This window comes from Octopus bimaculoides, chromosome Z, assembly GCF_046866305.1.
Source record: "Octopus bimaculoides isolate indiv1 chromosome Z, ASM4686630v1, whole genome shotgun sequence".
NCBI lineage: Eukaryota > Metazoa > Mollusca > Cephalopoda > Octopoda > Octopodidae > Octopus > Octopus bimaculoides.
The window spans coordinates 8091960-8116791 of record NC_142944.1 but is presented as its reverse complement, the minus strand read 5'-3'; the positions used below and the strand labels follow the sequence as shown (position 1 = coordinate 8116791).

The following is a 24832-nucleotide window of genomic DNA, read 5'->3' as shown; positions in this document are numbered from 1 at the left end:
AAAATAACATTTAAATTGTTTTAGTTGACACTAAAATTTCCATTTTAAGTCTAAGAATCACACACACACAAATCTCTATTGTTTCACCAAAAGCATTGAACTATGGGACTCAATACAAATGTAGAGTTTTCTTTAATACATTATAACAAAAAAGTTCCAATTTCCAGTACTGAGAGTTGCTCATTTCTGATCATCAACTGGTAAACTGAGCCCTTGGTTTTCTTTTGAATATCTACCTCTACAGACAAGAAAGTAATATATATATATATATATATATATATATATATATACATACGATAGGCTTCTTTCAATTTCCGTCTACCAAACCCACTTGGCCTGAGGCTATAGTAGAAGACACTTGACAAGGTGCCACACAATGCGACTGAACCTGGAACCATGTTGTCGGTAAGCAAGCTACTTACCACACAGCCACTCCTGATATATATATATTTTTTATCTTTTCTTTTGTCTGGACTGCCCATGCTGGGACATTTGTCTTGAAGATTTTTAATGAAACTTACCATAGTAGTTAGTTTATTGGTGTTTTTTTCTTTTCTTTTTAAAGTCTGGTGCTTATTTCATTGGTCTCTCATTGTTCTACTTAGTTACAAGGATGTAAACAAACCAACACCAGCTGTCAAGCATGGGAGTAGTTTGACAAAGCAACAAACACACACACATATATATATATACACACACAATAGGCTTCCACACAGTTTGTCTTCCAAATTCATTCACAAGACATTGGCAACCATCTTTGTTCTAAAGGGTTAATGAAACCAGTGTGAACCCTAGAATATAACCAAAATGCATATCATATAGTATTCTTGTTGGAAGCATTCTAATGAACCACTTGAAGCCTGGCTTAAGAATGATTCTTGTAAATTTTTGTCTCATCATACGGTTGACACTGATGGAAACAGATTTTTTTTCTACCTCAGCTTTGTCGTAATGAATCTGATAATACATGTGTAATATAAACGCATGTTTGTGTGCTTGTATTTATTTTCTATGAAGTTGTCTTTCTACTGTCATGGTAACAAATTAAGTGAAACAGATAATCGTTAACAGTTAAGTCCTATCTCCCTGCTTTATTATCTCACATTGACATAAATATATTTATTGCAATCAGAGCTCCATTGCTCTCGACCGTTTCATCTCAGACGAACAATACATGTCGTACCATTTGTCTGTGTGTCATACTGAATGAGAGAGAGAGAGAGAGAGAGAGAGAGAGAGAGAGAGAGAGAGGGAGGGAGGGAGAGAGAGAGGTTCATTAACTCCTGTCAAACCATCTGACTTCCGCCTGCTGATATAGAAAATAGTAATCAAATGATGATGATGATGACAAAATTATATTGATAAATTCTTTGTTCCATATTCAGTTCCACAGTATGGCACTTTAAGCAAGTGTCTTCTACTATAGCCCTGCCCAACTGAAGTCTTGTGATTGAATTTGATAGATGGAAACTGAAAGAAGCCTGTCATATGAGGAGGTCCTGAAAAGTTCCTGGCTTTAACAGTATGGTGAAAGGTCGAGTTGGAGGCTCAACCTTCCAAGTTCTTTTACTGGGCTTAAAAAAACTGAAGAACCGCTGTAATAAGTGTGTGAATCTGAGAGGGGAATATGTTAGATAAAATCATAATTAACTGGTCCTTTTGTATTTTCTTTTACCTAAAGCCAGGAACTTTTCAGTACCTCTTATATATGTGTGTGTGTGTGTATGCGTCTGTCCCCTATCAATGCTTGACAACTGGTGTTGGTTTGTTTACATTCCTGTAACTTAGCGATTTGGCAAAACAGAGATTAAACACCAGATTTTTTTTTAAAGCCTAAGTACCTTCGAGACAGTGCCCCAGCATGACCACAATCAAACGATTGAAACAAGTAAAAGATAAAAGATATACTGGGATTGATTTGTTCAACTAAAACCCTTCAAGGTGGTGCCCCAGCATGGCCACAGTGCAATGACTGAAACAAGTAAAAGATATATTGGGATTGAATTGTTCAACTAAAACCCTTCAAGGTGGTGCCCCAGCATGGCCACAGTCCAATGACTGAAACAAGTAAAAGATAAAAGATATACTGGGATTGATTTGTTCAACTAAAACCCTTCAAGGTGGTGCCCCAGCATGGCCACAGTCCAATGAGTGAAACAAGTAAAAGATAAAAGATATACTGGGATTGATTTGTTCAACTAAAACCCTTCAAGGTGGTGCCCCAGCATGGCCACAGTCTAATGACTGAAACAAGTAAAAGATAAAAGATATACTGGGATTGATTTGTTCAACTAAAACCCTTCAAGGTGGTGCCCCAGCATGGCCACAGTGCAATGACTGAAACAAGTAAAAGATAAAAGATATACTGGGATTGATTTGTTCAACTAAAACCCTTCAAGGTGGTGCCCCAGCATGGCCACAGTGCAATGACTGAAACAAGTAAAAGATAAAAGATATACTGGGATTGATTTGTTCAACTAAAACCCTTCAAGGTAGTGCCCCAGCATGGCCACAGTGCAATGACTGAAACAAGTAAAAGATAAAAGATATACTGGGATTGATTTGTTCAACTAAAACCCTTCAAGGTGGTGCCCCAGCATGGCCACAGTCCAATGAGTGAAACAAGTAAAAGACAAAAGATATACTGGGATTGATTTGTTCAACTAAAACCCTTCAAGGTGGTGCTCCAGCATGGCCACAGTCCAATGACTGAAACAAGTAAAAGATAAAAGATATACTGGGATTGATTTGTTCAACTAAAACCCTTCAAGGTGGTGCCCCAGCATGGCCACAGTCCAATGACTGAAATGATAAAAGATTGAAGATATTTTCACAATTAATTTGTTACCATATCTCTCTCTTCGACAGAGATATGGTAACAAAAAGCAGTTAAACCAATACAGAAGTTCCTTTTTTTTATTTTTATTTTCTTTTATTTTCTTTCTAAATTTTCTTAACAGAAGACTATGTTTCCACGATATAATTTTCTTTTCTTCTGAGAAACAAAGTTAGTTGAATGACAGAACCCCATAGGAACAACGTAAATTACAAAATCAATCAAGTTCTGAAATGAACATGTATTGTATTGATTTGTATATGACTGAATTAGGCTGTGGTGGTGGTGGTGGTGGTGGTGGAGGAGGGGAGTGAGTGGAGGAATAAAGGTTGAACCAAGTGTTGGCTTGAAGTTTGTGATGATGCCAGCAATTCCAGTGTAACAGAAGATACCAAAGTAATGCCAGAGAGTAAATAAAAACAATGAGGTTAATTATATATTTTCTTTATATAATGTGTGTGTGCGTGTGTAGTGACTGCTTTTTTGTATAACAGCAGAACCATTGCTAGAAAGAATCATTCAAATGAGTTATTGATAATGCATTGTATGACTCTTGAGTCCGGTCAAAGATTTACACATTCTATTGCATAATGCACGACAGTGCTGGCTGGCAGAGGGAACAGGTACCATAGTATGAATTCTTTTGACATGCTTTTTCAATCCTCCAGCTGAGAGGCACATCTTTCCACATATTGCACATGTTCTGTTGTCAACAATAGCCAAATCACAATTTACACACACGCAAACACACATAAATACACATACACACATGCATATATACACACTTATGCACGTGTGTGTGTATGCGTGTTTATATATATCATCATCATCCTTGTCATCGTTTAACGTCCGCTTTCCATGTTGGCATGGGTTGGATGGATTGACTGAGGACTGGTGAGCCAGATTGGCTGCACCAGGCTCCAATCTGATCTGGCAGTTTCTACAGCTGGGTGCTTTTATGTGCCACCGGCACAAAGGCCAGTCAGGCAGTACTGGCAATGGCCACGCTCAAATGGTGTTTTTTGCGTGCTACCTGCACAAGAGCCAGTCCAGCAATGACTGGCAACGACCTTACTCGAATGTTTTGTTCACGTGCCACCAGCACAAGTGCCAGTAAGGCGACACTGGTAACAATCACGCTCGAATGGTGCTTTTTATGTGCCACCAGCACGGGAGCCAGTCAGCAGCCCTTGCAACGATCACGCTTGGATGGTGCCCTTAGTGCTCCTCTAGCACAGATGCCAGTCATGCAGTGCTATCATCAAATTTGATTTCGATTTCACTTGCCTGAATAGGTCTTCTCAAGCAGAGTTTAGTGTCAAATGAAGGAAAGTGGGATGGTTACACCCACTGGCATAGGCCACAGGTTATGGTCTCACTTGGCATGCCGGGTCTTCTCAAGCACAGCATATTTCCAAAGGTCTCAGTCACTAGTCATTACCTTGGTGAGGCCTAATGTTCGAAGGTCATGATTCACCACCTCATCCCATGTCTTCCTGGGTCTACCTCTTCCACAAGTTCCCTCTACTGCTAGGGCGTGACACTTTTTCACACAGCTATCCTCATCTATTCTCACCACATGACCATACCAGTGCAGTCGTCTCTCCTGCACACCACAACTGATGCTTCTTAGGTCCAACTTTTCTTTCAAGGTACTTACACTGTCAAGTATGCACACTGACATTACTCATCCATCGGTGCATACTGGCTTCATTCCTTGCAAGCTTACACATGTCCTCAGCAGTCACGGCCCATGTTTCACTGCCATGTAGCATGGCTGTTCGCACATATGCATCGTATAATCTACCTTTTACTCTGAGTGAGAGGCCCTTTATCACCAGCAGAGGTAAGTGCTCTCTAAACTTTGCCCAGGCTATTCTTATTCTAGCAGCTACACTTTCAGAGCACCCACCCCTGCTACTGACTTGGTCACCTAGGTAACAGAAGCTATCAACTACTTCTAGTTTTTCTCCCTGGAATGTGACAGAAGTTGTTCTCTGCACATTTTCAGTGTTTATTGCTCCTGAACATCAGTCACATACAAAAACTGACTTCCTAGTTAACCTGCCTTTGATATTGCTGCACCTCTTATGTGTCCATAGCTTACACTGGATACATCTTATAGAGTTTCTACCTATGCCTTTTCAATAGATCGAGCAGGGCCATCTACCTGAAGGGGTTTGTGGTTTGTTTGCCTTCCTACTTATTAAGACTTTGCTTATAGCTAAGTTAACTCTAAGGCCCTTCAATTCTAATCCTTGCTTCCACTTATATTTTATGAATATTTTTTTTAATATTCATATGTGTCAATATGTATTAATATATGCATACACATTTTAAGTCAAAATTATAAATGTATGAGTATGGTTGCCTAATTTGAGTTTATATCTTAATTACCATATATATATATATTATGGAGATGTAGTTGCATAGCAAGTGACCTGATCTAAGATCATGTGCTGGAACGAAAATAATTTGCAGCGTGGAAGGTGTTTATAAGCCATTTAAGAAACACACAAAAAACATTAGATTCACTTGAACATTTAAATTTAATTTGCCAAAATATTTTCGTCGCTTTGAGACCGCGACCTGTTCACTGACAAAATTCCGTGCTGCAGTACAGCATGGAATTTTGTCAGTGAACAGGTCGCGGTCTTAAAGCGATAAAAATATTTTGGCAAATAAAATTTAAATGTTCAAGTGAATCTAACGGTTTTTGTGTGTTATTTTTAATGGCTTATAAACACCTTCCACACTGCAATTGTTTATATATATAGCAATAAGAAAATGGAGGGGAATATGAAGTACTCATCAACTTGCAGACATTGTACTTTGTTAATTAATCCTTGTCTTAAAGCGATAAAAATATTTTGGCAAATAAAATTTAAATGTTCAAGTGAATCTAACGGTTTTTGTGTGTTATTTTTAATGGCTTATAAACACCTTCCACACTGCAATTGTTTATATATATAGCAATAAGAAAATGGAGGGGAATATGAAGTACTCATCAACTTGCAGACATTGTACTTTGTTAATTAATCCTTTTATTTTACCTTTGGTTGTAAAATAAATGGATTAATTAACAAAGTACAATGTCTGCAAGTTGATGAGTACCTCATATTCCCCTCCATTTTCTTATTGATATATAAATTTAGGGTAAAACCTCCTTTTACCCGCACCCACTTACTGCACTTGGTAAAACACTAGTGTAATAATAATTGGATACCCTCCCAGCAGTATATTGGATAGATATTATCCCTTAGTGGGTTGGATTCTCAACCCCTAACTCTCTTGGATTATATATATACTAGCCTGATAGACTTGGCTATGTCAAGATGGATTTTTATGTATTCTTCCTCCCACTTGGATTTGAAATGTTGCCACAATTATAATATGTCTATTCTACTGTAATTTTCTGCATTTTCCTGCAGCTGAAGATTGCTCTACATATTGCATCTAATGTAATGCTCGCATTACTTAAATAAATGGAGTAGCATGAAACGTGCGTACTGCAATCACCTTTAAAATCCATGTTGCTTATTTTGAATTTTTGATCACCTAGTTTTTTGGAATGGTTTTTGTATAATACCATAATACTATATTCTGGTGCCTAAACATAAGTACCATATTCAATCTTGAATCTAAATCTAAACCTTCTATATATATATATATATATATATATATATATATTTATATATATGAGAGAGAGAGAGAGAGAGAGAGTTTGTATATCTTCTGATAATTATATCGTTAGAGTACCTCTGTGTTAGCAAGTGTATGCATGTTGTGTTTGTATGTTACAGAAGGATGAGCAACCGTTGTATTTGTGAACCTAGTTACTGTTATTGTCACAGCTACTGAACAATGCTCAATTCACATGTGTTGTCATGTGGTTGGTTAAACGCCAACACACAGCATTAAACAAGACAACTGCCTCACTGAATGAATCTCTCTCTCTCTCCCTCCCTCTTTCCCTCTCGCTTTCTATTTTCTTCTGTTGTTGAATGAATGTAAATTTGATATTCTTATCTCACAATAATATCAAATTGACTTTCTGGCCGTGTAAATAGAATTGTGTAAAAATAAGTTGGGACTGTGATCTACTTTTGACTTCTGGGTCAAAAGAAAGACGTGAACACAGCATTCGTCTTCCTGTGTAAATAAGTGCGGGCGCACACACACACACACACACACACACACACACAAACACACGTGCGTTACCTGTGTAAACCTTGTCTTACATTTTTTCTACCTGTTTCACTCATGATGGAATATCAATTTGAAGGATTTAGTTAAATAAACTGACTCTAGTTACTTTATTTATTTAAGTCTCGTACTTATTATACCAGTTTCTTTTGCTGAAATCATTACATTTCAGGGACGTAAGCAAACCAACTCTGGCAGAAACGTTAGCACGCCGGGCGAAATGCTTAGCGGTATTTCGTCTGTCTTTATGTTCTGAGTTCAAATTCCGCCGAGGTCGACTTTGCCTTTCATCTTTTCGGGGTCGATAAATTAAGTACCAGTTATGCACTAGGGACAATGTAATCGACTTAATCCCTTTGTCTGTCCTTGTTTAGCCCCTTGTGGGCAATAAAGAAATAAGAAACACCATCGCTTGACAACTGGTGTTGGTGTGTTTGCATCCCCATAACCTAGCAGTTCAGCAAAAGAAACTGATAGAATAAGTACTAGGCCGAACACCAGCTTAATAACAGCAGTTATTTTACTAAATTCCTCATTTTTTTTTACTAAATTCTTCATTATTTTCACGACTAATTGAAACAAAGGTTGTGTATTCCAACACAAACACAGTTTGCTTAACAAAAAACCCTTCAAGGCAGTGCCCCCGCATGGCCGCAGTCTAATAACTAAAAGATAGAAGATAAAGTTGGGGCCGTATTGTATTGTTTTCTGAGGGTCGCACTGGTTCTGTTTCATTTTGTTTTAATACTATTAGTCAACTAGTTAACTATCATATTGGATGACACCGTATTTTTTTTTTGTTTCTTTTTTAAATGTCTCAAAAAAATCTTCAATACATTGAAAATCATGTTCAAAATTATAGCTATGTAATATTCAAAGTCACAGCTATGTTAAATGCTATAAATGCACTGAAACCATTTTTCTCTTGAATTGGGCTGCATCTAATATGCATATGAGTCTTTTGTGCCATTCAGATATGGTAATGGTAATTAATCAATTGCTTGATTAGTCATTTGATCCATCAATCACTTAGTTGATTGATCTAGTGATAAGTCAAACACTTGTTTAAAAAAGGTTGGGGGGACACACACACACGCGTATATGACGTGATTCTTTCAGTTTCCGTCTAGCAAACCCACTCAAAAGGCTTTGGTCAGCCCTGGGCTACAGTAGAAGACACTTGCTTAAGATACCACACAGTGGGACTGAACACAAGATCATGTGGTTGGGAAGCAAATTTCTTAACTACACAACCACTCCTGCGTCCATAAATGCTTTGTTTGAAAAAAAAAAACGAAAGTGTATAAAAGAAATACAACTGCACAATGATAAAACAAATTGTTGATGTTTTCCTTCTCTTTTGCAATAAAAGAGATAATATTTAATTTAATTATTAATAATGGATAATACAAACTGGATTAGAAATACTACCCTTATATAAAAGGCCAGTCTTCGGGTACATCTGCGTACTTCTAAATAATAAATTGTTCAAGGGAAATAACTACGTGCTTCCTAAATCGAGAAGTTTTCAGTACAATTGTTATTTCATACCAAATTATATTTGAAATATCCTATTTGCACTGTTTGAGCAAGGATTCGTATAAAAATTACCAATTTTGTAAAGCTTAGAGCTTTAGCTTTGGTTGTATGCGTGTAGATTCTGCCAGCTCGCTTCCTTAATAATAATAGTGATAATAATAAAAGAATACAGGAGTCATTTCAACTTAACAATAGAGTAGTTTTAGGGATAATTAACAATTATTTAAATATTACATTAACTAGCTGTCTCTTGTGTACTTGCCAAAATACTTGAAAAGATATTTAGTCATTTTGTTATTATTATTTTTTTTTGTATGTGTGTGTGTGTGTATTTTGTCTTTTCCTCTCTATTCAATAATTTCTAATTATTTTTCAATACTGTTTCGTTTTTGTATTTTGCTTAAGATGTTTGTTGTGAACTCGAGTGTTGAAACAAACTTTGCTGTGTCTTGGGAGGGTCATTATGCCAATGATAAATACATGCACTGGTTGCATATTACTTTATATTTTATTTGTCATTTGATTAATTAACCAATTAACTCAGATGTCACTGAGTTCCATTTTTTATCATCATCATCATCATCATCATTATTATATTTCACATTCTAGGGTCCAAATGCTACCAAGGTCGACTTTGATTTTCATCCTAAATAAGTACCAGTTGAGTACTGGGGATCAATGGAATCGACTTATCCCGTACCCACCAAAATTTCAGGCCTTGTGTCTAAAGAAGAAAGGATTATTATTATTATTATTATTATTATTATTATTATTAGCGCCATTTAGTCCGTCCATATGTTCTGAGCTCAACTTCCGCTGAAGTCGACTTTGCCTTTCATCCCATCAGGGTCGATAAAATAAGTACCAGTGAAACACTGGAGTTGATGTAATCGACTAGTCCCCTCCCCACAAAATTTCAGGCCTTGTGTCTTTAGTAAAAGGATTATTATTATTATTTAAACATAGACATGTGGCTGAGAAGCTGTTTTCATCCACAAATATGTGTAACCGTGTGTGTGTACAGGGGTGTGGGCCTCACAGCTTGACAATCGATATTGGTTTGTTTATCATCATCCGCTTTAACGTCCGCTTTCCATGCTGGCATGGGTTGGACGGTTTGACTGAGGACTGGCAAGGCGGGAGGCTGCACCAGACTCCAGTCTGATCAGGCAAGGTTTCTACAGCTGGATGCCCTTCCTAACGCCAACCACTCCGAGACTGCTTTTTACGTACCACTGGCATGGGGGCCAGTCAGGTAACACTGGCATCGATCACACACGAATGGTGCGTTTTACGTGCCACCGGAACGGGACCAGTCAGGTGGCGTCTCTATAAATTCACAGTTAGACAAAAGGTATCCAAATAGATAAGCCCCAGACTTAAAATTAGTGTTGGTGTCCATTTTAACTTGATCTTTCCAAACAGTGCTACAACATGGCCACAACCCAGTGACTGAAACAAGTAAACAAATAAAAGAATCCAAGTTTTACTTCAATTCTTTTTATTTTGAATTCGCCCCTCCCCTTGCTTTTATTTTAATCATTTAGAACTTGAGTGTTACGGGCGAAATACTTAGCGGTATTTCGTCTGTCTTTACGTTCTGAGTTCAAATTCCGTCGAGGTCGACTTTGCCCTTTATCCTTTCGAGGTTGATAAATTAAGTACCAGTTGTGTACTAGGGTCGATCTAATCGACTGATCCCCTCCCCCAAAATTTCGGGCCTTGTGCCGAGAGTAGAAAAGAATCGTTAGCATGCCGGGCGAAATGCTTAGCAGTATTTCGTCAGCTGCTATGTTCTCCATTCAAATTCCGCCACGGTCAACTTTGCCTTTCATCTTTTCGGGGGGAGGGGGGATCGATGAAATAAATATCAGTTACGCACCGGGGTTGATATAATCAACTAGCCCCCTTCCCCCAAATTTTCAGGGCCTTGTGCCTAGAATAGAAATAATATTATTCGGAATCAAAAAAAAAAAATTGGCGAAACATTTTGTGGATTGTAGAATTATAACCAGTTTATTGCAGATAAATTTTATAAACCAAATCTTATATGGACCGCTAAGGGTCGCGTTGGACCTCAGATGAGACCTACTGCTCTAGCCCTTTGCTGCCTGCACCCTGCTCTGTTGGAAGAATTTAGACCAGGTCTCTGGCCTGAAGATAACTTTATTCTCATTCTCCCCACACACACACACTTTCAACTCCCTCCCTCCTACTACTCTTGATTTTTTAAAATAAATTTCTTTTAATTGCTTAAAAAAATTCTCAGTCACCAAGTAGTACTTTCCCTTTGACTGTGAGTCTTACTAAAGCATGGCATTTATGCCCAGTTGTGGCCAGAGATGGCTATTTATGGTAACTAGTTGACAAGGAGTGGCTGTGTGGTAAGAAGTTTACTTCCCAACTACATGGTTCCGAGTTCAGCCCCACTGTGTGACACCTTCGGCAAGTGTCTACTACAATAGCATTGTGAGTGGATTTGGTACATAGAAACTGAAAGAAGCCCGTATGTGTGTGTTTTTGTGTATGTGTGTCTCTTTGTGTCTGTGTTTGTGTGTCTTTGAATATGTGTCTCTTTGTGTGTCTGTGTGTGTGTGTCTGTATTTGTGTATGTGTCTGTGTTTGTGTAAGTCTGTGTGTGTGTGTGTGTGTTCGAACCCAACTACCACTTGACAACCGGTGTTGGTGTGTTTACGTCCCCCGTAACTTAGTGGTTCAGTAACATACACTGATAGCATAAGTACTTGGCTTTAAAAAAATGTATTGGGGTCAATTCAATCAACTAAAATTCCTCAAAGCAGAGCTCCAGCATGGCCACAGTCAAATGACCGAAACAAGGAAAAAGATAGATGAAAAAAAAAGAAGAGTTATATAGAGAAACAATAGGTGACCTGCGGTTTTATGGTACTTGCATGTGTCCATACAATAATATAACATGCACGCCTGAAAACGTTAATAAGCCACACTTCATTGCATAATCTGTCGTGTGTGAACATCTTATGTATCTCCTGTAGATCTGTAGTTTCTTCCAGCATAACAGGCACGGTGACTGCACACAAGCAGGGTGAATCACCTCTTGCTTTGCAGTCAGTAGTTAACTGAGCAGTTATCTAGATAAAAGAAAATAAATAGCACAAAAATATAAATTACGTCTCTTCCTCGCATCTGACAACACAAAACACATTTGAGGGTTTTTTTAAAAAAAAGGAGGCGGTGGGGAGAGAGTGACAAACACATTCAGTTAGTTACAAAGTGTATCACTAGCTGTCTTTGTGGTTTTGAAGTGCTACATCAAATTCGTGTGGTCGTTAAGCTAGCTTTGCAACATATGAATATACATGGTAAAGATTCATTCAATCATAATGCTAGCAGTTTGAAAAGAATGAAATATGGACAACATATTAACTGACACAAATGAGAAGCTAGCTTATGTATAATATATGTATGCACTCGCGTGAATTAGTTAAACGTACTGTAACGATATTTAAACATTTTGATTGGTTATTACAGCCGGAATAGTTCAATTAATTATATACCAGAGTGTTTATAGACACAGACATGGGTATTGTTTTTCATTCCTTTTTGTGGGTTTATTTTTTGTTATTATTTTTTTTTTTTGTAAAAAAAAGACTAGACTTTGTTTTTATTGGCAACATATTTCACAGGATGAAAAGAAAGAAAAAAAACATTAGTATAAAACAAAATTACCAAGAAAAAACAACCCCCATAACTACCTCACCAAAGAAACAAACAAAAAAAAGAACAGGGTGGGGATTAAGCAACAGAAGATGAGGCGGGGGCAGGGAATAATGGATTGTACATCCCTAAATAAATGGCGTGTTTAGCCGTGTCTTGCAGACATGATTGCAAAGGTGTTACCATGAAAAATGGCCAGCAACACTCTCTCCAGCAGTCATTCCACTTTGTGGAGCTTATTTCTCACACAGGCCATAGTTATCCTGATTTTGTGGAGGAAATCGGCAGTGCAGGGTCTGAGAACTTGACAATGACCAAACACAAACTGATTATGTTCTTGTATTTGTGTATTTTTCTCTCTTCTGCGTTACGAGCTGCAATACTTGACTTATATTTCAAAGAAATTCCATAGCTTTCTCTCATCATACTTTTGTCTACTAAACTACTGTACTATTTTATAAACCCTATAATTCACAATGGATTCTTCCAGCAAGAGAAACATCAATATAACAAAACTAATTGAAGGGTAGAGAGCTGGCGGAATCATTAGCACGCCGGACAAAATTCTTACTGATATTTCAATCATCTTCATGTTCTGAGTTTAAATTCCACCGAGGTCAACTTTGTCTTTCATCCCTTTCGGGGGTCAATAAAATAAGTACAGTTGAGTACTGGGCTCGATACAATCAACTTGCCTGCTCCCCAAAATTGCTGGCCTCGTGCCAAAATTTGAAATCATTATTATTATAAAGCGAAAGTGGAGGTATTGTTTTCAGTTGTGTTTGTTTGTCCGTGGACAAGATATCTCCAGAACCACTGGATGGATTTGGATGAAACTTTCAGGGATGTTTGGCCTCATGATTGGCATGAACTGATTAGATTTTGAGATCGATCTGGTACCGGACAAGGATTCTGGATTATTTTTTGAGTTTTTTCACTCAATTTTTGAGAGCGGTCGGGTTCATTTTTAGTATTCTCGTTTGTGAGAGCGTTCGAGTTTATTTCAGATATTCTCATTTTAAAAATCATCTCTGGCTAATCGTTGAGAGGACATAGGTGTTGCCTTGGTGGAGGTTTGCGCTCTCTGAGTGCTCATGTTATTATTATTGTTAAGGTCACGAGCAGGCAGAATTGTTAGCAGACTGGACGAAATGTCTAGTAGTATTTTGCCCATCACCATGTTGTGAGTTCAAACTTCGCTAAGGTCAATTTTGCCTTTCATCCTTTCAGTACCAGTGAAGGCTTTGTGCCTATAGTAAAATGGTTTATTATTGTTAAGACGGTGAGCTGATAGGAACATTAGCATGTCAGGTAAAATACTTAGTGGCATTTTGTTCAGCTTTACCTTTTGAGTTCAAATTCTGCCAAAATCAACATTTGCTTTCATCCTTTCAGGGTTAATAAAATAGGTACCAGTTGAGTACTGGGTTGATGTAACCAACTTACATCCTCCCCTGAACTTGCTGGCTTTGTGTCAGGACTTGTAACAAGTATTATTATCAGTATTATAATTGAGTGAGAGAGCAGTGCATGCCATCAGTGTGACACTGGGGTAAAATATACGAAGCCCATTATACCCATCATGACTACCCCTCTGATAAGAGTACACCAGGCACATGCATCACAAGCATATGTGCATGACATGGTGATCTCATATCAAGATAAACAGTGCATGACCTTGCAAGTGGGGCCCACTTAGAACTTTCTTCATGTTGAGTAGGCCATCCTGCTCAAAAAGTCCCTGAATAAGGTTTGTTTCAGGATGTTGAGCAAAACACCCATATTTCCAAAGGTGAATTATTCGAACTCCAAAGAATTCCTCTCAACACATGTCTATGATGCTCCCCCACCACTTCTGCTCGTGATCAGAGATGCACATATCGTCAGCCACCAAGGGACATGCTCAACTGGTTAAGGTCAAACAACTGACAAGCAAATCTGTGGTATTGAGCAAAATATTTGCTGTAGCCCATCTTTTATACCAAGACAAAACAATGTACATGATAACACTTCCAATCAATTAAGATCAGAAGCCATGAGAGCCACTGCCTGGTACTGCATCAGGGCATTTTCTTCTTCTTCTTCTTCCAATTCTTATTATTATTATCATCATCATCATCATCATCATCATCATTATTATTATTTAGGCAGTGAGGTGGCAGAGTCATTATCATGCTGTGGGAAAATGCTTAGCAGCATTTCATCTATCATTACATTCCTAGTTCAAATTCTGCCATGGTCAACTTTGCCTTTCATCCTTTCAGGATTAATAAAATAAATACCAAATGAGCACTGGACTCAATGCAGTTGACATACCTGCTTCTTCCCCAAAATACCAGCCTTGTACCAAAATTTGAAATCAATATAATATCACTGGTTACTTGCTGTACAAACTGATTGCAATTCTGTATTTGGCAATGAGTCTGTAAAGCATGATAGTTTTCATGTGACAAACATGGTGAACTTACCAGCAAGCTACTGGCTTTTTTCTGGAATTTATTGCAGAAATATAACTGCCATACAATACAAATTAGTGCTACGGTCATCATCAGGTCTATAGTTAATCTTAAAATTCTTCATTTCAAGCTGGGAATTATCACTAAAGTTGGAAAACCATTTTCTACAGGTAAAACCTTATTAAAATTAAGTATTTCAGCTTTTATGGAAACTTTTTGAAACCAAGATTATGCGTCAGTATGTAACCTTCTACTGAATAAGTAATATAATTTGTAGCCACATGGATTAAATGCCATTTAATGTTAAGGTTCAACAGGTTAATAAACATTGTAGCAGATATCTTTCTGTTCAATTTGATGAATTTACCGATATTAGCAGTCATCATCATCATCATCATCGTTTAACGTCCGCTTTCCATGCTAGCATGGGTTGGACGATTTGACAGAGGACTGGTGAAACTGGATGGCAACACCAGGCTCCAGTCTGATTTGGCAGAGTTTCTACAGCTGGATGCCCTTCCTAACGCCAACCACTCAGAGAGTGTAGTGGGTGCTTTTACGTGTCACCCGCACGAAAACGGCCACGCTCGAAATGGTGTCTTTTATGTGCCACCCGCACAAGCCAGTCCAGGGGCACTGGCAACGATCTCGCTCGAAAATCCTACAGGAGCCAGTCAGGCGGTACTGGCAACGGCCACGCTCAAAATGGTGCATCTCATGTGCCACCCGCACAAGAACCAGTCCAGGGGCACTAGTGAATCACATTATTCATGCATACATCTGATGTGTGAATGATGGCGAACTGGTTGAAGAGATGTTGTTTTGTGATAAAAAATCTAGTAACAATGGTGTTTGCAATGAACATCTCTGAAATATTATTCAAGAAATAAATGTAACATGGATCCAAATGGTTAAGAATTTCATTTTGCAACCATGAGGTTCCAGGTTTGATTCTACTGAGATTTGGGCAAGTGCCTTTTAACATTACTTTGGATCAGCCCAAGCCTTGTGAGCAACCTTGGGTAGATGGAAACTGTACTGAAGCTTAATGAATGGATTCTTGTAACTGTAATTTAAAAATACAGCCATGTCACACACTTTTTCACATTGATTCTGCCTGAGTATAACTTTAAGAATACACATATCTATGGTATACTCAACCACTTATGTGAGCAAGTGATTCAGTTGATCAAAGAGCTAAAGTGTTTGGTGTTTGGAGCATAAATTCACATGAAATTTTGATGGAAGAAAGGTTTAATTTAGATCACTTTAAAACCAAAAGTTTATATAATAAAACCAGGGACAGTCTCAAGTTGGGTTGGTATCAAAAGGGTGAAACTGTACCCCAAAGACCAGCCTTCCTCTACAGGACCAATGTTGATGCTTACATACACAAACATCCTAAACCAGCAATTCTCAACCATGGCTCCCAGGGCCACATGCAACCCTCAAGCATCTTTCTGAAGATCTTCCCTCATCATCATCATCATCATTGTTTAATGTACACTTCCCATGCTGGCATGGGTTGGACAGTTTGACATGGAGCTGTTCAGACTCCAACTGTCTGTTGTGGCTTGGTTTCTATGGCTGGATGCTGCCCTTCCTAATGCCAACCACTTTACAGAGTGTGCTGGGTGCTTCTTATGTGCCACTGGCACCTGAAAGGACAAGCCTGTATGTGTGGAAAACAGGGATTTTACTTAGCTTGATGTGTCTTATCAAATACTGCAAATAACCACATCTCCTGGTCCCCTGTCATACCCTCTGTGAGGCCCAACATCCGAAGATCCTTTCTCACCACTTCATCCCAAGTCTTCCTGGGTCTACCCCTTTCAGACATACACTCTACTTCTTTGCACAGCTGTCCTCATTCATATGCATCACATGACCAAACCAACAGTCTTCTCTCTTGCACACAAATATTTTTCTTTGATGAACTTGTTTTCTACTTTTTTTTGATGTGGCTCTCTAAAAAAAACCAGGTTTGGGATCTGGCCTAGATATTAAAAATAATAATGAACTTATTGTATACAGTGCTCAGGTGCATTAAAATTCATTAGAAAAAGTAAGCGAAACTACATGCACTGCACATGAATTATGCACAGGAAGTGAACTGTGAAAAAGTTTTCAAAAGTAAAAAAAAATCAGAGGTGGGGGGCATGAGGTGTACTGTTGGCAAATTTCAGGAAGCAGTGTCCTGACAGTGGAGGTGCAATGGCCCAGTGGTTAGGGCAGTGGACTCGCGGTCGTAGGATCACGGCTTCAATTCCCTGCCGTACTCTTTCACCACAACTTTCTCTTACTCTTTCTTCCTGTTTCTGTTGTGCCTGTAATTCAAAGGCCAGCCTTGTCACACTCCACATGTCTGTGGAGTGCTCAGCCACTTGCACGTTAATTTCACGAGCAGGCTGTTCCGTTGATCGGATCAACTGGAACCCTCATCGTTATAAACGACGGAGTGCCACAAAAAGTGTCCTGACAACTAACAGCCAATGTGGATAGTTTATTCCATGCTTCAGCAATTCTGAGTGTGAAAAAATATTTCTTTGTTGTCTTTTTTTAAATTTTTGTAAGCATGTCAACAAGTATTAGACATATAGAATTCAAAAAGGTGCCCAATGTTATTATTGGAAACATGGTGGATAATCTTGTGGTTGTCCACTAAGTTAGTTGCCAGACATCAGGGCTTTAATGAGTCCATGCACAGGGAAGCAAGACATTCAGAGCATGGTAGATACCTGATGGCAGGTAATCTTATGGATGCACATATCTGAAGGTTTTGATAATCATTGTCCTAGACTGTATCCAAAAGAAAACCATCTGGTTGACTGGCAAAAACTCACTTGCTAACAGTCCAATACTTCCTACCCATGGATATACTGTCACCTATCACTCTCCTATTTTATCAGGTGTTAGTCTAGCATGCAGTCTACTGCAGTATCTGTAATCTATGCTGTGTGAAATGATCTGATCTGGGTTCAAATTCAGTGTAGGGTTACAGTTATAGTTAGACTGCACAAAAAAAAAAGTTGTAGATAGATAGATAGACCACATGCTAAGTGGCACCATTTACTACAATGGTCTATACTCCTGTGTGGAGGCGCAATAGCCCAGTGGTTAGGGCAGCGGATTCGCGGTCATAGGATCGCGGTTTCGATTCCCAGACCGGGCTTTGTGAGTGTTTATTGAGCGAAAACACCTAAAGCTCCACGAGGCTCTGGCAGGGGATGGTGGCGAACCCTGCTGTACTCTTTCACCAAAAACTTTCTCTCACTCTTACTTCCTGTTTCTGTTGTACCTGTAATTCAAAGGGTCAGCCTTGTCACACTGTGTCACGCTGAATATCTCCGAGAACTACGTTAAGGGTACACGTGTCTGTGGAGTGCTCAGCCACTTGCACGTTAATTTCACGAGCAGGCTGTTCCGTTGATCTGATCAACTGGAACCCTCGACGTCGTAAACGACGGAATGCCAACAACTATACTCCTGTGAACTGACTAGTTGATACCACATCCTGGTACCTTGGACTCTTTTAGCAGAGTCCACTCTCTTGCAAATAATTCAGTTAGTAGCATGGTAGTATTAACTGATATTATTCTGTCTAATTTTGTTGTCCTCTCTGTTATAATAATGTATTTTAATAGCTTCTTGTCGTAAATGTACGGTCAACCAACTAGAAAGTATCATATTTATGTGTCTGATACAAACAAAAAAGTATTAATTGTCGATAACACCAACATTCTATGATGATTTGACTATTGGAGCGTTGTTAATAGCAATATGGAAACCAAAAGCGAATACAAAGCAATACAGAATGAGTGAAATAAACAATGAAACGATTAACCAAGCGTTAATCGTTTAAGCGCTTTTAAAAACGGCAGTGACAATTTGTACATCATTTCCATGACCTTTTGCTGTCTACTACAAAACAACACACCACTAATCATCACCTCGATCAGAAGATGAGACCAAGAAAGACTTGGAAAGGAGCATGGAATTAGGAACATTTATGTTCTATGCTAAATATTAACATTTAGGAAATATGCGAAATCTTTCAATAGAAAATAATTAAACTTCGTATTTTCAATATAACAACACATACACGTACGCACGCGCACACGCACGTATGTACATCCCTATAGAATAGAATCGGAAATTATCTACTGCTCAGAAACCATAATTTCTTTCGATTTGCACGTTTTAAGTAGCGTAGATTACGATTTTGCAAAACGAAAAAAGTCGATATTGAAAAATTACATAAAAGGTTTTTTTTTTTAAAGTCTTTACGATCTTCAAACATGCAGATCAGAAGAAATTAAGGGCTTAAGCGCATTTGACAATTTCCGACTCTATTCTATAGGAATACAGAGAGAGAGAGAGTGTGTAGAGTAGAAGTGTGAGTAGCTAGATGTATGGACACTTGTTATCGTTTACGTAGTGAGAGTGTATATGCGCATGTGTACAAATAAATATAGATAGAAACGTGTGTGTGTATACATCATGTGTGTTTGCGCTTATATATGTATGTATGTGCGTATGCGTGACTGCATTTAATTTTATATAGCCTCGGTGTATAAAATCGGAGTAACGATTATGTTATTTCTACCTAAATTTGCTAGACTAATCAGTTTATAGTAAATAAGATCGTAATAGTTTTTGGTAAGTCACTTCATAGAAGAGAGAAAGAGAGTAAGAGTCTAACGAAGTTGTTGTTTTTGGTTTGTTTGTTTGTTTTTTTCTCCTTTTTATTTATTTATTAGAGTTTTTAAAGAAGTAGGTCACATCACATAGCTGAGTTTACTACTTTTATGCCTGCTTATATTTGCTTTTCAGTAACAACAAAATAGGGAAAATATTACACGAAACTTTTCTCATTATTATTTACATTTGTTTTACGTAATATAACACACACACACACACGCCCTTATATACAATCGCGCACATGCACCTATTAATGCATGCATATACATCCGATGCGTGCGATTTTGTACAGTAACGCATTCCTTTTTTAATATAAAAATAACTTTATCTGAAATAACACTTTGCAAATCTTGGCCACTGTGTGTGTGTGTTTCATTATTGGAATTATGGTAAATATTTGTTTTTGTTTATTTTTTTCTATTCTCAACACATTTGTTTACCCTCACGTGTGAGTGTGTGTGTGTATATATATATATATATATATATATATATATGTGAATCAGGTGAGACTGGCTCGATCAAAATTGTAGATATATATATATATGTATATGTGTGTATATGCTTGCATGTCGTATGTCTTAATTTGAGATATTGTAGTTTTCTCTCTTTGTAACTATGAAAACAAAAATAGAAAGTTTCTAAATTGATTGGGGCCAAAAAATACCCCCCAAAACACGAAAGTAACCTTGTTTTTTTTTATGATAAAACTTCTGGAGCAAATATAAAAAAAAAGAGATGAGAAGGAAAAAAAAACACGTAGAAACGAAAGATAAATTCGACACAGCTCTGTCCAGGAAGTAATTAAACATTTTTTTTTTTTGTAAAAAAAGACTGTCTAGTTACCGCAAAATGTATAGTTTTGCAACAGTTTATTTGTCTAACTTAGAAAGGTTTAACTGAATAATCGTAAATAATAAGTAAAAGGAATGTTTCTGGACAAAACTTACTGGTGAAGCGGTTTTCTCTTACTTAAGTCGAGTATGTTTTTCCTTGGCACATTCCTGTTTGCATTTTTGGATTTGTAATCTCCTTTTAAACTTTTTTTTTCTGTTTTTGTGTTTGATTTTATTCTTACAAGACCATATCTGTGCTTGTGCGTATGTATGCATATATATATTATATAGATATAGATATATACGCGTGTATGAAGACGAATTGATGTATATAAATTTCTTGCACTTTAAAAGTTTTTACTTCCGACAGCAGTTAAACTTCCTTTTTTTTTTCTAATCTAGGGAATATTGGTCCTGCTGGGAATATTAGGTTGGCTGAAAATCCAAATTCCTCAACGAACTTTGACCTTTTTGATGGTGAAGGCAATGTGAACGATTCTTACAATATAGAAGCATTGTCTCCACACGTTTCCCTTCAGGAAACCCATGGGAATTTTGGCACAAATGTCAGTGAAACTAACGAAAGTGTAACTGCTGAATCGGATACTGTTGGAAGTTCAGGTAACAAATTAAAACCTTCTATTTTGATTGAACTGTTTTTTCTTAATTAGCACCGTGTTTATTAAACTGGAATTGTACTGTAAATTTTATTTTTTAAAAAATAGATTAGACTACAAACTTAGGATATTAATAATAATAATAATCCTTTCTAACACAGCCTCAAATTTTGTGGGGGTGAGTTTCACAGTTACACCCCCTCCCCCAAGCGATAGTGCATAACTGGTACTTAATTTATCGACCCCGAAAATATGAAAGGCAAAGTCGACCTCGGCAGGATTTGAACTCAGAACGTGGTGACAGACGAAATGCCGCTATGCATTTTGTCTGGTATGCTTACGATTCTGCCAGTTCGTCGCCTTAAGAACAATAATAATCTTTTCTACTGTTGGAACAAGGCCGGAAATCGGCACAATACTTGGACTAATCGATAATATTGATCCCTGTGCTCAACAGGTTCTTATTTTATCGACCTCGAAAAGATAATTGGTGAAGTCAACTTAAGCGGAATTTGAATTTCGAACATAGAGCCGGAAGAAATGTTGTTAAACATTCTGTCCGGCATAATAATGATTCTGCCAACTCACCACCTTAATAATAATAATAATAATAATAATAATAATAATAATAATAATAATCATAGTCGTTTCTTTATTATCCACTAAAAGTTTACAAAAAGACCGAGGACATTACAGAATGTGATACAATGTGGGATTTCTTGAAAGAGTAAACAGAAAAATAAAGAAACAATTATAACAATGGATAATTCCCCAAAAGAGAGAGAGAGATTTCTAAGGTGTACTAGTGGAAATCCCACAAAACCACAGTCAAATACTGAGGCAAGTGCCTTGTTTCTGTTGTTCTCATATCTACAAGTGCATGCTCAGAGTTGGCCCATTCACTCAAGTCATACTCACCATTCCACCTTTCAATGAATTTTCCAGAAAGCAGCACTTCCCTCTCCACCCTTCCTTTTCAAGTGAAACGCGAGAAAGTTAATGAGAGTTTGGCTAAAGGGGGGGAGGTGTATATCTTAAGCTCTTTCAGTCTGGCCACCATGCAAACCTCTTTTGTTAAGGCCAAAGGAGAGCAAATGGATGATGTTTATGGTGGGCTCAACAGATCTGTTCTACATGTAACAGCAACTCTTCGACATAAACTCATAAGTCAGTAATGCTTCATGTACTGGACAGGTGAGTGCAGAAGGGCTGCATCACTCTGCATGCACGTCAAGCGGGCCCAGTTTATGGCACTTCCATACCTCTAGAGTTTATCTCAAACTGGTACTGCCAGGCAAAGGATTTCTAGAAATTATCCATGTTCCCCAGCCCAAAAGTCCTCCAGAATAGACCAGCCAGTTGATTTTCATCAATGCCTAAAGTTTCCCTAAGAGCATTGTCATTCTTGCCCTTCACTAATGCTCTGTGGAACACCATGATGAAACTTCCACTAATCACACACAACCTGACTGTAAAGGGCTGTGAGCATTTGACAACATTCCAGATGACCCTCAACAGCCTTCCCTCTATAAATATGATACTTTTTTTTTCTTTAATTGACTTGCGTTTTACTTTGTTGGTGCAGAGCCCCTAAAAAAAAATCCAGGTTTTGGATCTGGCCTGGATATCAAAAAGGTTGAGAACCACTGGTATAAACAGCACAGAATTCTACAGAATCACTACCAAGTAATACACTATATTCCCTACACAATCATCATACAATGAAATAACACACACCTTACATAGTATTTCACAGTTGACACCCAACACTATAACATCATTAGTCTGCATTTTACATAGTTGTCACCTTATAATATTAATTCAACCCACACAACATTTATTTTAACACAATTGCCACCCAACATTAAAACACACGCTGCCAATCACACAGCAGAAGCCAATAACAACTCTATGTGTATTCTTATATGATTGACACCTGGTAAGGTGATACCAAGAACTCACACAGGTGCGAAACCATGTAGTGAGAAGCTTGCTTCCTAACCACATGGTTCTGGGTTCAGTCCCACTGCGTGATACCTTGAGCAAATGTCTTCTCTATAGCCTCAGGCCAACCAAAGCTTTGTGAGTGGATTTGGTAGATGGAAACTGAAAGATGCCCATCATATATTTGTGTGTGTGTGTCTTTGTGCCTGCATTTGTCCTCCACCACCACTTGGCAACTGGTGTTGGTGTGTTTATATCCCTGTAACTTAGCAGTTTGGCAAGAGAGACCGATAGAATAAGTACCAGGCTTTAAAAAATGAGGGGGCCCTAGAGTCAATGCGTTCAACTAAAAATTTCTTCTGGGTGGTGCCAAAGCATGGCCACAGTCTGATAAGTAAAAATAACTCATGTTCACCTCATATGCATACTCTACTCATTCACTGAGCAGTGAAATGATATTAAACTCACATTACTGAGGAAATGACAATGGATCAGGAGATGTGGTGATTTGCTGTTATTTGATAAAATGCATCAAGCGAAGTAAAATCCCTGTCTTCCACACATACAGGTTTGTCCTTTCAGATGCCGGTACCACATAAAAAGCATTTGTACCAGTGCTGCATGAATGCACCCATGCCGGTGGCACCTACAAAGCACCGAGCACACTCTGTAAAGTGGTTGGCTTTAGGAAGAGTATCCAGCCATAGAAACCATGTTGGAGTCTGGACAGCTCCAAGTCAACCTGTCCAACCCATGCTAGCATGGAAAGCAAATGTTAAATGATGATGATGATGATGTTGATCACAGCAGGAATTAGTATTGAGGATGGTAGAAACATCTGGCCCAGAGTCACAGTGTCTGATTCGACAAAGCTCATGATGTTATGTGAGAGGTTTTTTTTTTTGCTACATTGATGGGTGGCTCTGGGTAACTCTGGTATCATGGTGGAAGGGGCCAGAGCACCTTCAGAGCTGCTCCACCACCTGATGAAACATTGAAGATTACATTCGGAAATGGGGTAAAACAGCACTCTCAGTGCACAGCTGTTTACCCTAAATAATTATGCAACAGACGGCACACTAAAATATGTTGTTGGCACTCCATCGCTTACAACATCGAGGGTTCCAGTTGATCCGATCAACGGAACAGCCTGCTCGTGAAATTAACGTGCAAGTGGCTAAGCACTCCACAGACACATGTACCCTTAACGTAGTTCTCGGGGATATTCAGTGTGACAAGGCTGACCCTTTGAAATACAGGCACAACAGAAACAGGAAGAAAGAGTGAGAGAAAGTTGTGGTGGAAGAGTACAGCAGGGTTCACCACCATCCCCTGCCGGAGCCTCGTGGAGCTTTAGGTGTTTTCGCTCAATAAACACTCACAACACCCGGTCTGGGAATCGAAACCGCGATCTTATGACCGCGAGTCCGCTGCCCTAACCACTGGGCCATTGCGCCTCCACACACTAAAATAACATAAGCATTAACAATATAAAATTCATCATCATCTTTATCATCATTTTGCCTCCACTTTCCATGCTGGCATAGGTTAAACAGTGACAAGATCTGACACATCAGAAAACCACATCATGCTATACTGCATTAGTTCTGGCTTGGTTTCTATAGCTGGATGCCCTTCTTAGTGCCAACCACTTTACACTGTGTACTGGATGATCTTTTTGTGGTACCAGCACTTGCAAAGTCATCTTAACTCTTTTGATATCAACCAACCTAGACCGCCCCAGGTTCTATGATGTAAACTTACTGTTCTAAAGTGGTCTAAAATTACAATTTTCCATCAAAATTTTACGTTAATTTGCTCCAAACTCCAGCTTAATAATGAGAAAGTCATTTGACGAAATACTTCAAAAATTAATTGAAATAAAGGCAGCATATGTTGACCAAAATATGATAACAAAAGGGTTAAAAGACTGAGAAAGAGCCTCTTTACTCACCAACTCAAATGAGAATGAGAGAGAGATAGTGATTTTAGTTAAGGTAAGGT

At 38.2% G+C, this 24832-nt stretch overlaps 1 protein-coding gene across 7 annotated transcripts in view; it reads left to right on the top strand.

Moving 5' to 3' along the window:
* The window catches only part of LOC106877586 (uncharacterized), a 339290-nt gene that overhangs the window by 234093 nt on the left and 80365 nt on the right, over positions 1-24832 (top strand). For all 7 annotated transcript variants that reach the window (XM_089365484.1, XM_089365486.1, XM_089365483.1 and 4 more), the window contains exon 3: positions 20670-20888. In XM_089365484.1, the coding sequence (XP_089221610.1) occupies positions 20670-20888 (219 nt within the window). The remainder of the gene's footprint in view (positions 1-20669; positions 20889-24832) is intronic.